Below are 14,043 nucleotides of genomic sequence, written 5' to 3'. Positions count from 1 at the left end.
GGTAGGCCTTGTCCAGCGTCACAGGCCACTCAGGGGTGCAGCCAGGTTTCCAATCCAAGTTTGTTCAGTTCCACGAAGCGCTCAACCACTAGGGAAGTCTCTTCTTTGTGACTAAGAAGCTGATTTAAGTATTTTCCAGGAAGGGGGGAAAAAAAAAAAACCTCAATTGTAAAGAGAAAAACAATTAGTCACATCTTTGCACCCTTTGGAAAAGTGGCCAAAAATCAATAAAAATTTAAAAATATGTATCTGATAATATGAAGTGAGGGTTTGGGAAAAAGGCATATCCCTGTGGGGAGTGTTCATTAGAGCAGCCAATTTATACTCTGAAGTCCATTTAGCAGCATCTGCTAAAACAGAACGTACATATTCTTGATTAAATACTCGTCAATCATATTGTATCAGAGAGGATGTAGCTTGAGGGGTACTCTCGGTCACTGCTGGTGGAGCATTTGCTAGGACAATCTTACTTGAGAATGATTCTGCAGTGCCTGGTGAAATATAAAACACACATGCCCTGGGACTCAGCTAGGCCACTTCTCAACCTCTGTCCTAGACAAACACACACAAGTCCCCGAGGAGGTAAATACAAGGGTTTTCGCTCTAGCATTGTTTGTGATTATATTCTTCTATATTTTCTAATCCTCTAAGAGTTTTGTTTTGCTTGTGGATCTTAAAAAAAGATCGAGTCTTCTGATCATATGCACTAAAGAAACCTAAACAAATAAAAGGAGGGAGTAACAACGGCACCCCTCCTTTGGGCCTTGGGTGCCGAGGGGGAAGGAGAGGAGATGAGAACTGAGGGCCAGTCTCTGGAGCCCTCCACTCCAGAGCTGAGCCGGCACAGCAGAGCTAGTTAACATTCCAGGACCAAAAGAAGCCTCCAGTCTGGGGGGAGGGGGCTGCAGATGGATTTACCCCAGTAGAGCAGCTCTGGGATTCCCAGCCCTCTTTGTAAGTCAGTGTCTGGGGAAGTTTGAATGGCAAGGGGTGGGGAGAGAGGGGGCCACAAAGGGAGAGAGAACAGAAGGTGGTTGCTAGGAGATGGCGTGAAAAGTCTCAACATAAGCTTGGAATTTGGCGGAAACCACTGATCTTGTGCCAGGGTTTTGGAAGACAGGTCCTGGGCCTATTTCCGGCATCAGACCTTTGCAGTGTGCCAGAGAGAAGGAGAGAGAGGGAAGAGGGAGGGAAAAAGACAGGAGAAAGAGAAAGCGGGGGGTGGGGTGGGGTGGGGTGGGGTGGTGGGAGGAAGAGAGGAGAGAGAGAAGGAGGTGGGGGGGGAGGGAAAGGAAAGGAAGCGGGGAGACACAGATGGAGTGGGACAAAGAAGGAAAGAGAGAAACTGAGACCATTTAGAGAGAATCCTAAAACGTACGAACGTACAAAAATTCAGGAACCTTGTCCTATTCTTTATCACATGGAGGAAGAGAAGCCCAGCCTGTGGGCCAAATCCAGCCCCCACTGCCTGTTTTTGGACAGTGCAAGGTCCAAGCTGTGAATGGTTTTTATATTTTTAAATGGCTGAAAAAAAAAAAATTGAAAAGAGAGTGAAATTTCATGGTGTGTGCAAATGATGTGAAATTCAAATTTCAGTGTCTGTAAATGAAGCTTCAGTGACAGAATCACGGTGGCTGGTGTAGGTACCATCTATGGCTGCTTTCACACTATGACGGCAGAGTTGAATGGATATAACAGAGTCCGTATGGCCCACGAAGCAGACATTTTCTATCTGGCCCTTTCCAGAAAACACCTGCTCACCCCTGGAGTAAAAGATACTAAGGAAAGGCTTCGTGTGAGACCAAACATATAATCTAGGGCTGTAACAGAAGAGTCACTGAGTGCTTCCTGTGAGTAAGGGTCTGTGTTAAGTGCTCAGCATGCGTAATTTTTTGAGGCTACAAAATTCCCCATGTGTAGTGGCTATTTCTTAAATCTATATTTCACAGATAGGGAAACCAGGGTTAGAGCCTGGTTCTCAGCCCAGGCTTCACCTTAGAATTACCCAGGAAGTTTCTAAACTTACGGATGCTCAGGCCTCACCCAGCCCTAGAATCTACCACAGGGAGTTGGCTGAGTGAGGCTCCAATTCACATCTGTCTGCATTCAGAGCACATGCACTGAAGTACAATTACACACACTTCCTCCAGATGGCAAGGTTCCTAGGCTGTGCTCATTTCCAGCTGGTAGTTATCCGTGCTGCTCCTCGAGTTACTGCTAAGAATCTCTGCTGTTTCTTGCGTGTCTGCTACGAGCTTTGCGCTTTCACTTCATCAGTGGCTCTTCCTTCAGTCCCTTCTGATAACTCCACACAGTCGGTGTGATGTTCCCACTTTTCAGCTGAGGATCAGACAAGGTCAGAAGGGCTTGCCTAAGAGCGGGTGCTCTTGAGGGGGAGGGCAGGGACTAAGCATGTGTGGGCTTCTGGAGAGCCAGTGACCCTCTGCTTCTCGATTTGGGCACTGGATTCACGGGTAGCTTTGTTTCCGAGAATTCACTGAGCTGTACACTTAAGTCAACCTTTCTGTATGTACATTATGTTGCAATACAAAGATTAAAAACGCTTTGCCGGGGCTTCCCTGGTGGCACAGTGGTTGAGAGTCCACCTGCTGATGCAGGGGACACGGGTTCGTGCCCCGGTCCGGGAAGATCCCACATGCTGCGGAGCGGCTGGGCCCGTGAGCCATGGCTGCTGAGCCTGCGCGTCCGGAGCCTGTTGCTCCGCAACAGGAGAGGCCACAACAGTGAGAGGCCCTCGTACCACAAAACAAACAAACAAACAAAAACAATGCTTTGCCTAAGGTTACACAAAAAATGATGAAGCTAGGATTTGAACCCTAGTCTACATCACTGTTTCCTAAAGTGTGTCATAAGACCCTTCTGTGGGTAAACAAGGGACTAAAGAACACTGATCACACAGTGAGAAAGCTGTGTCCTGTTCACTTCTCCTTCAGACCTGTTTACATCAAGGAGAAAGTCTCTCTTGGGCAGTAGCATGTCTTTTACATTGCTGAAACACTGACTGACCTTCCTTTTTAACAACGGGAGAGGAGACCTTAGTCTTAGAACCTTGGCAAGCAATATACCCAGCTAGACTTGAATACTCTTGTTGTATTTTCATTACGCTTAATCTTCCACAGTTACCTTCTGAGGCAGACTTGGCTCATGGCCTACTCAATATCCGTTCCTACTTTCTTCCTTAGTAACAGAATCCTGAATTTTGTGCCAACTAAGAGACCTCATTTCCCAGTCTCCCTTGCAGTTAGGTAGGCCAAGTAGCTAAGCTTGGCCAATGAGAAGCAAGTAGAACTTGCTGGGTGGGACTTTCAGGAATGCTCCTTGGTTACAAGGCACGCAGGAAGACTCTGTTGTCTTTCCTCTTTCCTGATGCCTGCCTGATGGCTGGTGACTCCGCAGCCATTCTGTGCTTAGCAGCCTTGATGATGGAGGTCACACATAAGGCCAGCAAAGCAGAATGAGAGAAAGAGCCTGGGTTCCCAGTAACATCATGGGGCTGGCAGATGCACCCTGGAATGCCTTTTCCCAGTCTTCTTTTTAAGTAACAAAGAAGTAAACTTCTATCTTGTTTAAGCCCATTATTTCTGCTCTCTGTTTCTAGCAGTCAACTGCAATTCCTTACTGAGGAATCTTCAATTTATGACAAATTATACTTATTTCCACTTCTAGTAATATAAAGCTTCCTAAGAATTTTTTTTTTTAACAAAAATAAATGTAAGTTCATCAAGACAAACTCTAATATTAGATGTGAACTAGCATGAGTAATTCCTGGAACACAAAATGACAAACTGGGAAGGGATTTTGGGAACTACTGTATCAGACTATATACTGGCTTTTTGCCTATAGAGAACCCACGGGGAGAGAGGTTCTCCGTTTCCACAGAGGAACACTTCTGTTGGTTGCCCTGGTATTTGGGGATCTCATCCTTGGGCCCAGGTCCAAGCCAGGTCAGTTCCCAGGGACACCCTCACTTACCAGCTGTCTTCCAGGGTCTGTGCACTGCTCCTTCCCTCCTGCCTCTTCTCCAGCTCCACGGCTGTCTGTTCCAGCAAAGCAGACACGGCATCCTGCAGAGACAAAGGCTGATGGGTCCATCTGTACACCATGGGCATAGCCCCACCCGGCAGGAATCAGAGTGTGTCACCCTCCCAGTGAACGGAGGGTAAAACTGAAGACCAGAGTGGGTAAGCGTCTTGCTGTAGAGTCACACAAATTGGAAATACAGTCCTCAGTTCTTCTAACTGGCAGTTCTCTGGAGAATAACCTCTGCATGTACAGACAGTTTGGAAGACAGCCAAGTTTAGTGTTTGCATGAGACGGAATTATAGGTCTCCGGCTGTAAGGAGAGCATGGTGTAGTCAGGGAGACCATCCCATAAACCATCAATAACAAAACAATCTGGGAAGGACTATGAGAGAGATAAGTACTGGATGTTTGAGAACAGAGGCATGGTGGCAAAGCTAGCTTGGGGGCTGTATTCAGGGAAGGCTTCCTAGAGGAAGAGTCTTCATACTGAATGAAGTATGTCTATGGTGAGGAAGCCTGTGTGACTTGAGGAAATTATTTAATGTCTCTGAGACTCAGTTTCTTCTAATAATTACTCCACCTCTGATGTCCAGCCATCTCCAATTCAGGGAGAGGCTTTTCCTTCCATCTAGCCAGGTGCCGCATGTGCAGGAGAAGGGTGCAAAGCTGTGGCCCAGCTCACCGTGCTTTCAGGTCCTGGCATGGGGGCCATGGCTCCCACTGGTTTGGGCTCCCTGCTCTGTTTCTTCAAGTATTTGTAGCTCAGGAGGTTGTACCAGCGAGTCGACCTCTCCCCGGACCGGCAGACCTCAGCCAGGCTGATCTGGGCGCCTCCCTGTGGAGAATGGGAAAAAAATCACAACCAGGGGGTGACAAGGTACTCTGGGGGCAGTATGCAAAACACCACTCCAGGTGAGACAGAAGCTTCCTGGGAGGAAGAAATGGCTAGGTGCTGATCATTTTCCAATAACTCACTTGTTCACTAACTTATTCTTTCATTGAGTTGTATGGGTTCTTTAAATATTTATCAGATACATGATTTGCAAATATTTTCTCCCATTCAGTAGGTTGCCTTTTCATTTTGTTGATGATGTCCTTTGCTGTGCAGAAGCTTTTGTTTGAGGTAGTTCCACTTGTTGATTTTTGCTTTTGGTGTCAGAGTCAGAAGACATCATGACCAGGACTGATGTCAAGGAAAACAACTCAAAGCTCCAGAAACAGGGGACTGGAGGCATAAACTGTAATATATCTAGAGGGTGGAATATTACACAGCTATGTACAAAAAAATAAGGAAGATCCCTAGGTAGTGATGTAGAGAGTTCTCCAGGCTACATTAATTCCAACAAGATAACAGTCAATTTTAGGCCGGCTCATAGGCATGAATGGTCTACCTCAGTAAACTGGACGCACTCTGATGGCATTTATGCATTTGTTCATTCGTTTATTCAACACACACCCATTTTCCAAGGAGCCTCTGTGTGCCAGGCACTGTTCTGGGTGTTGTGGATATGGAAGGATTTAAGGCAGAGAAAAATCCCTGCCCTCATGAGCTTCTATTCCAGTCTGGGGGAATCAGATAATCAATAAGTAACTTCTATATTGTGTCTCATAGAGTCTAAGATGCCATCGATTATGAAGTGTATTATTATTTCATGTACCACTAAGAGAGAAAACCAGTTGCCAATTAGACTATGACCTGCCATCTAGTATACACTGCATCTTGATTTCACAGGTGATAAAATGTGAAAATGACATGTACCCTAATACCTACGATATAGAGGAATATCAGGTGATGTAAAGTGCCGCAGAGAAAATAATACAGGGAAAGTGGAGAGGAGGGGGTAAGAGAGTGGAGGGGGCAATGTGATTTTAAATAGGGTGGAAGGAAGTCGTCACATAGAAGGTGACCTTCGGGTTAAGATCAGAATGAGGGGAGGGAGTGAGATTTGCCCATCAATACCCGGGAGAAGGGAATTCTGGTTAGAGGAAAGCAGTGCGAAGCGCTGGGGAAGGGGGCGTGCGGGTGTATTCAAGGGGTAAAAGGAGGCTGGAAGAAGAGTCTTGGGGATAAAATCCAAGAGATGACAAGGAGCAGACCCTGGAGGGCCTGGGGGGCCAGGCAAAGGCCCAGGTGTTGACTCTGGGTGGAGACAGACACCATCCTAAGGCTTCAAGTAGAGGAGTGGCATGCGGTCATCTGCAATTTAACAGGATGCCCCTGGCTACCATGCTGAAAGGAGACGAAGGGCAGCAAGAATAGAAACAGGGGGATCCAGTGGGGTATTCTGCAACCATTGGGCGAGAGGTGGTAGTAGGTCAGGAGCACGGAGAGAAGTGGTTGGAATCTGGGGATCTCCTGAAGGCAGACCTTCCAGGAGGTCCTGAAGGATTGGAGGTGGGGTATGAGAGGAAGAATGGGGTCCAGGATGACCCTGATGTCTGGCTTGGGCAGTGGAAGAATGGGGTTGCCTTCAGCTGAGACAGTGAAGACACGGGAGGAAAGATCAGGGGCGTGCTTGTGGACACAGCACTGGTGATGGCTACTGGACATGCAAGAGGAGATGTGGATTCCGGCAGCGGACATACAACGCCGAGAAGAGTGGAAAGGCCCAGGAGGGCGCCATCACATGGGATGGTGTTCGAAGCCAGGGGATAGGACGAGATCACTGAAGCAGTGCACGCCAAGTAGAAAAGGGGAGAGGAGCAAGGCCTGAGCTCTGCGGCCTTCAAACAGAGAGAGGTCAGGGAAATGAGTAAGAATCTGCAAAGGAGACAGACAGAGAAGGCCAGTGATGGGGGAAGAAGGCCAGGAGAGCGAGCGGTCTGGGAAGCCAAGTCAGGGCAAAGGATGCTGAGGAAGATGGAGTGAGCAATTGTGCCAAAGGCTGTAGGCAGGCCAAGAGGGACAAGGATGGAGAGCCGGCCACCGGATTTAGCCACAAGGAGGTCCCTGATAAGCACATTTCTGGTGGAACGATGAGGGCAAAAGCCCACGTGGACTGAGATACAGAGAGAACACATACACCTCTTTTACGCGTTGCTAGAGAGCAAAGGAAAAAAATAATGTAGTAACGGGAGGAAGAAATGGGGTTAAAAAATTTTTTTTTAAAGCAGGGGAGAAATAACAGTATGTTGGCATACTCACAGGCCAGATCCAGTGAGGAGGGAAAACTGGAGACACAGGAGAGAGCAAAAGAGTTACGGTTGGCGTGACGCCCTTGAGAGAGGATGGCCCTAGATGGGAGTGGGGAGGGCGCATCCTCAGCTCCGGGAAGAACAGCAGAGCCCACGAGGACAGGTAGATGCGGCGTGGCAGCTGTGGGGTTCCTTCTACTCTTCCAGAACTGGGTGTGAAGGGAGGGCCTCAGTGGAGGGAGAGTAAGGGCAAGGAGAGAGGAGAGGATAAGAATTTGTCACTGAGACAAGCAAGACAGTAAGTGGTCCAGGTAGACACAGTATAAACGCTGGGCAGCAAGAGGGCTCACGGGAGGTTCGTGACCACGATTTTAAAATGGTACTGCAGGGCGGTGGTGTGTGCGTTTTGCTCCAATTGCACAGGTGGAGAGGAGGGGAGGGTTCACTTTGATGGGGCTGGGTTTTTGCCAAGTGGGGATGGCAAAGTGAGAAAGGGGCAAGGGGGCGGTTGTGATGAGACATGGGATATGAGTGGGGCCTGGGCAGAGGGCTGTCTTTACAGAACGTGCACAGTCAGGGCCTGAGTAACCAGGATCCGGCTGGAAAGCCTGTGACTCCTGCGATGCCACCCTAAAGCATTTGGTGGAACTGTTGCCCACGATATTGGGGAAGGCAGTATTCATCCAAACCCATAATCCAGTAGGATAGTGTGATGATGACACGTCAAGATGCTGGAATCCTTGTTCAAATCCAGACTTCTCTACCTACTCGCTGGATGATCTGAGCCAGTTAATTAGCCTTTCTGGGCCTTGATCCCTTATTTGTCAGATGGAGATAATCCTAATATTGCTTCCCAGGGCTGTCGTGAGGATTAAATGAGATACTGCACACAAAGTTCTTAGCCCAGTACTAGACACGCAGACACTACTCAGGATGGGTACTATTGTCCTTGCCCGGCTGGTTAAATGGCTCAAAACAGACCAGGGATTCCACAAACCCAGCAGTGTGGGGAGACTGTGCTTGGGAGCCTATGGCCCTTCCTCCTCTTGTCTCACTTCCTTTCCTCCTCCAGCCACCAATACACAACAGCCTAACACTCACGTCCCCACGGGACACGGGAACAGAGGCTTCCCGTTGGCCGTGGACGGAGACAAGCCACGGCGGGATGAGCGCTTTGGCTGCTGCCATGGCAACCAGCAATGGCCAGACATCAATTAGGAAGGAGGAATAAAAGGCATCCAATTAGGAGAAGAAAAAGGATTGAGTCTCTTCTCATTTAGGAATGCTCGGGGCTAAGGAAACGCTTCACTGGAGGAGCCTGGATTGTTTATTCATTTTTATTTTAAAAATTCTATCCTTGGGGCTTCCCTAGTGGCACAGAGGTTAAGAATCTGCCTGCCAGTGCAGGGGGCATGGGTTTGAGCCCTGGTCCGGGAAGATCCCACATGCTGTGGAGCAACTAAGCCCGTGCAGCACCACTACTGAGCCTGCGCTCTAGAGCCCGCGAGCCACAACTACTGAGCCTGTGCGCCACAACTACTGAAGCCCGCGCGCCCAGAGCCCGTGCTCTGCAAAAAGAGAAGCCACCGCAATGAGAAGCCCGTGCAACACAACGAAGCGTAGCCCCCGCTCACTGCAACTGGAGAAAGCCCGCGTGCAGCAACAAAGACCCAACTCAGCCAAAAATAAATAAATGAAATAAATAAATAATAAATAAATAAAAATTCTATCCTTTTTTTTTTGCGGTACGCGGGCCTCTCACTGTTGTGGCCTCTCCCGTTGCAGAGCACAGGCTCCAGACACGCAGCCTCAGCGGCCATGGCTCACAGGCCCAGCCGCTCTGCGGCACGTGGGATCTTCCTGGACCGGGGCACGAACCCGTGTCCCCTGCATCGGCAGGCGGACTCTCAACCACTGCGCCACCAGGGAAGCCCTATCCTTTTATATATATACACACGTGTGTGTGTGTCTGTATCTATCTATCTATCTAGGTAGATATATATATATATATATACACACATGTATGTGTGTCTGTATCTATCTATCTATCTAGGTGTATATATATATATATATATATATATATATATATATATATATATACACACATATATATATATATGCGCTTTTTTTTTGGCTGCACTGTGCAGCTTGTGGGTTTTCTCAGTTCCCCAACCAGGGATTGAACCCAGGCCACGCAGTGAAAGTCTGGAATCCTAACCACTGGCCACCAGGGAACTCCCTGGAGCCTGGATCTGGAAAAGCTTTCCGCTCCATCCTTCAGCAGCACCCACCCTGCCTGCCAAACCCTGCAGTCACCATCCCACCTGGGGGCTCCAGGGAGCACTGTGCTGGCACACAGAAAACATCCAGGGTCTGACATGGGTGGACCTGCCTGGGTTCTAACTCTGTTCCTGCCACTTCCTGACTGTGTGACCTTGGGAAAATTCTTTGTGCCTCGGTTTCCTCACTGGTGTAACAGTTACCTATTTTACAAGATGGTAGTGAGGATCAACAGAGATAATACACGTAAGGAGCTTAGCTCAGAGCCCAGCATATAAATTGCATCCAGTTGACACAAGCTATTGCATCACTGTGAGCAGTAACAACAACATACACGGCAATGACGCTGTTATGAACCCTAGCCAAGCAGGAAAGGGATGGGAACTGATTTCCCATGAGACCTAGCGTGTGCAGACACTTTGCTTTACATCCTTGCTCCGGGGACCAGCAGTACTGGCATCACCGGGGAGCTTGACAGAAATGCAGAATCTTGCTGCCTGCCCACCCAGACTTGCTGAATCAGAATCTGCATTTTAACCAGAGCCGCAGGTAACCTGCGTGCACATGAAAGTTCGAGAGGCACTGCTTTAGTGCTTCATTTAACCCTCAGAGAACCACCTGTGAGGTAGCCAGTGTGAGCTGGTTTTACAGATAAGGAAGCAGACAGAATTAAAGAGTCTTAGGCCACACAGTGGGGAAGGCTGGTGACTCAGCCTCAGGCACAAGGGATGTGGCGCTGCAATCCCACGGCAGAAAAAGGAGCTCCCCGCTCCCCCTTCCCCTGCTCTCAATAAGTCTGGGAACAACGCCGTTCATCTGTGGAAGAGCCCCTGCCTACAACCCAAGAAAGGTTGGGCTGATAGCACAAGCTGTGTTTCTCCAAGCCTTCTTCCTGAAGTACAAGATGGACCAATTCCCAGAAGGACAGAAGGCTGCACAGATAGACAGACACAGTCCTCACCAGGCACGCCTCCAGATGGCTCCTGTCGGTGGCGCAGACATCGACTCTTAAGGTCTTCTGGTGAAGGGCTGGGTAGGACATGGACACCCAGAACACCTCGTTGAACACCAGGGTGTCCGAGGCGTCCAGAGGCCGGGTCCGGAACAGGCAGGTGGTACTCTCGGAGCAGGGAAGGATAGCCACGCGAATGTTCCTAGAGGGACAGAACACAGGAGAGCCTGGGTCAGGTCAGCCCGGCTCTGGGGCTCAGGTGTTAGGCTAAACGGCTGCTGCAAATCCCCATGGAAACAACAGAGGACAAGAGTTTGTAATTTCTCCAGTAGTTATGCAGTTATTCATGAGGGATGCATAGGGGCCCCAAGGACAATGTGCTGCTTTTCCTTCTACTGAATCCCCCAATCATGAGACCCTCAAAGCTTGTGGAGCCTGAGGCCAACGGTGTGCAAACTGTTGTGAACAGAAGGATCTGAGCGGCTGCTTGTTAACACTGAGGAATACTCACACAACCGCTGGTAGGAGGGCAAAATGCCACAACTCGGGCGGCAGGGAAGGTGACCATCCTAACAAAAGTACATATGCATTCACCCTTTGACCCAGACAGCTGGCTTCTAGGCACAGATACTGCTGCACAAGTACCAGTGAGTTACACAGAAGGTTATTCATCCCGGCCCTGTTTGTAACAGCGAAGACTGCACACAAGTCCAGCGTCCAGTCAATCTTGTCTTCCTTCTGTTTTGCCTGTTTTCCGGCCCGCTTTCCTCCTTCCCACGTGTCACACCCCAGACGCTGGCTGGGTGCAGGCCACAGAAATATAAGCTCCTGCTGCTGCCCTCAAAGCCTATGGTCTAGCAAAGGAGGAACATGTAGGCAGACGGGCTCAATGAATCATAAACCCGGTCTGCACAGGACCGAGCTGGGAGGCAGACAGCGCAGGTCTTTGCTGTATCATCAACTGTAAGGTAACACCCATCACTACCTGCCAAGAGAAGCACAGTGATGGGAGCCGGCTCTTCAGAAAGGCGGGCCCGGCTCCTTCTGCGTGGAATACTCGAGCTTAGAGCAGATGAAAGAGGCCGCGACTTGCCTCTTCATCAGGCTTCAAGTTTACAAGGGCGGAGGTTTGCTCGCCACCCCCTCCCTAGTGCTGGCACCTGGTGGGGGCTCGGGACGCGTATGCGGAAGGTCTGAAGCTGTCTGGGGCGCTCCTCTTCAGAGTGAGCGTGTTTGCTGCCCTGCCTGCAGCCACGTTCACGGCACTGACACCGTGCATCACGGTCGTGGGCACTAAATACCCACAGAGGTTTACGGGGCCTGTTGTTGGAGCAGAACAGAGCAGGAGAGCGTCCCCTGGGATGGGCGCAGAGCGGGAGAGGATAACATACAGCCCGTCAGCTACACACTCACACTTTCCGGTCTTGCTGCGGCGACAGAGCAGAGAGGTTGCTCAGCTGGATGATTAATATTGCAAACTGCTTATTCTTCTCATCGTACCTGAAATGAAAAGGGGGCACACGGAGCACCTGTTAGCAACGCATTTCTCTCCCTCTCCCTTAATAATCACAGACGCGGCTGCTGGCTGCTCTGGGGACTGCGGTGAGCTGGGAAGCACAGGCCCAGTGTTTGCTGCCATGCAGGGATGCAGGTCCAGAGCTGTCGGTCTGAATTTTTAAAGAGAAGCCAGAGGTTGTAGAAAACGTCCTGACATTTAAACACCGGCAGTTAATTCCTAGTTTAAAAAATATTGGGGCCAACCTGCATCAAGAGAAAACAATAGAGCTGGGCTGCAGCCCCCAGGGGTTGACTTCGGTCCAGGTGAGATGATAAGACCAAAGCCGTGGCAACAACGACCAAACAGACCAAAAGGCAGGAGGTCTCGGTCCCTGCCTGGCTCTGCCACCGGCCAGCTCAGTGAATCCGGCCAAGTTACGAAGTCTTCAAACCTTGTTTTCTCTCTTTTGTGAAATGGGGAACTGGGAGGCATGGAAAGAGACCCCCCCCACACTCCACCCCCTTTAGTTAGGAGCCCACAGCTGCCAGCAGGTCCCGCTGGTTCTGCCTGCCTCGCTGGGCAGCTGTGAGGGTAAATGCTGCAGACGCTGCAGGCCAGGAGGAGACCCCGCACAGACCACGCCCCTCTGCCCCGCCCTCCCTGCCACTTACTTCAGGGCGATCTGAACCCGGGTTGCACCCACTACTTCTGACTCGTCACTGTCAAAAGCAGCGGCTTCTGAGGCACCCAGTCTGGAAAGCAACACAGGAAAGAAAGAGAGTCAGGCTTCCCTGTAGTGACCAGGGGCCAAAGCCATTTTCCAGAGACAGGGTTCTCTCTGGGAGGGAGAAGCTGGGTCCTCAAGGAGGAAGGTTTGGGTCTGCTCAGCCTCCCTGTGGACCCTGCCTGCCCACAACTACTCCGGATCCCTCTCTTGAAGCAGCAGCTGCGCTTTCTCTAATACTCGCTCCTCTAGCCATACACCCTTAATGGCAATTGCGGAACTAGCAGTCTCCCAAACGTGAAGTCTCTCCAGCCCCGGGAGGAGAAGCAGTCTGCTTCTTCAGCACCACCCTCCCGGGGGTCCCTCCCACACACCTGAGGAGGCCCGGGCCTTGCATACTCAGAGTTCCCAAGACTCAGGGACCCACCTCTGCACGGAAGCCTCATACACACCACTGTCCCCGGCCACGGATTCATCCGACACCGCAGCTGAGACACAGGCCACTTTCAGGTCGCACCCCTGAGCCTTATTCGCAGCTGGGAGAAGAGAGGAAAAAAGGAAGGATGGCAAGGCGGGGTTTAGACATCAGGATACTGTCGTCACAATACATCTTTTGATCCCCTCACTGTCCTAACATGGTCCCGCCAAAATCCAGCCACCTCTGAACCTGACAGCAAGGTTCTGCCTTTTTTTGCGGTGAAGGAAAGGGTAGCATGTGATTCTGTGTTTAACGTCTCAGACTCTAGAGCCAGAACACCTGGGTTCAAATCACAGTTCTGCCACACACTGCTTCATGACACTGGGACACTGATTTACTCCCTCTCAGCCCTGCATTCCTCATCTGTAAAATGGGGATAATAATACCTGCCTTGCAGGGCTGTTGGGAAGACTGGATGTGATGATAAAGGGAAGTCCTTAGTACAGAGACTGGTGCAGGGGAAGTGCTCTAGAAAAGTCAGTACCATCATCCTTAGCTACTACGACTATCACTCCCATCACTACAGCGATGTCTTCTAGATCGATCCCTACACACCTGGGGCAAAATAACAGCCCCCGGACCCCCTTGGGAGGGGCAAGAGGAGGAGGAAGGGAAGGACGTAAGTACTGGCTGTCCTACTCGCCTATCCCATTCCCTTCCTAACTCAGCCCATCTCCCCTGCCCTTGACAGAGGCCCTCAGAAGTCTCTACCCGGGGCTCAGGCCCAAGCATTCAGCACACACTGCACACTCCTTCCTGCCCCAAGTAATGGGCGCTGACGGTGTGCCAGGTCCACTGCAAAGTTCAGAGCTACTAAGGTGAATAGGACAGCTCCTGACCTCCGCGCAGCAGGGGAAGGACAGATTCAGGGGCTTCAACCTCACGGCCAGCACTTCCCTGTGTGCCAGGCACATGGGCGGGGGGTGGGCAGA

General features: G+C 50.4%; 1 protein-coding gene across 1 annotated transcript in view; it reads right to left on the bottom strand.

The window, feature by feature from the left end:
- Nucleotides 1-14,043, bottom strand: part of WWC1 (WW and C2 domain containing 1) — a 153,327-nt gene that overhangs the window by 16,913 nt on the left and 122,371 nt on the right. Inside the window, exons 12-17 of the mRNA XM_082652472.1 lie at nt 13,061-13,169; nt 12,581-12,661; nt 11,825-11,911; nt 10,421-10,613; nt 4,727-4,879; nt 3,994-4,085 (exon numbers count right to left, since the gene is read on the bottom strand). Of these exons, the coding sequence (XP_082508598.1) occupies nt 3,994-4,085; nt 4,727-4,879; nt 10,421-10,613; nt 11,825-11,911; nt 12,581-12,661; nt 13,061-13,169 (715 nt within the window). The remainder of the gene's footprint in view (nt 1-3,993; nt 4,086-4,726; nt 4,880-10,420; nt 10,614-11,824; nt 11,912-12,580; nt 12,662-13,060; nt 13,170-14,043) is intronic.

The sequence above is a fragment of the Grampus griseus genome, assembly GCF_964374135.1.
Source record: "Grampus griseus genome assembly, chromosome: 3".
In the NCBI taxonomy this organism is placed as follows: domain Eukaryota; kingdom Metazoa; phylum Chordata; class Mammalia; order Artiodactyla; family Delphinidae; genus Grampus; species Grampus griseus.
This window is presented reverse-complemented; position numbering and strand designations above follow the sequence as displayed.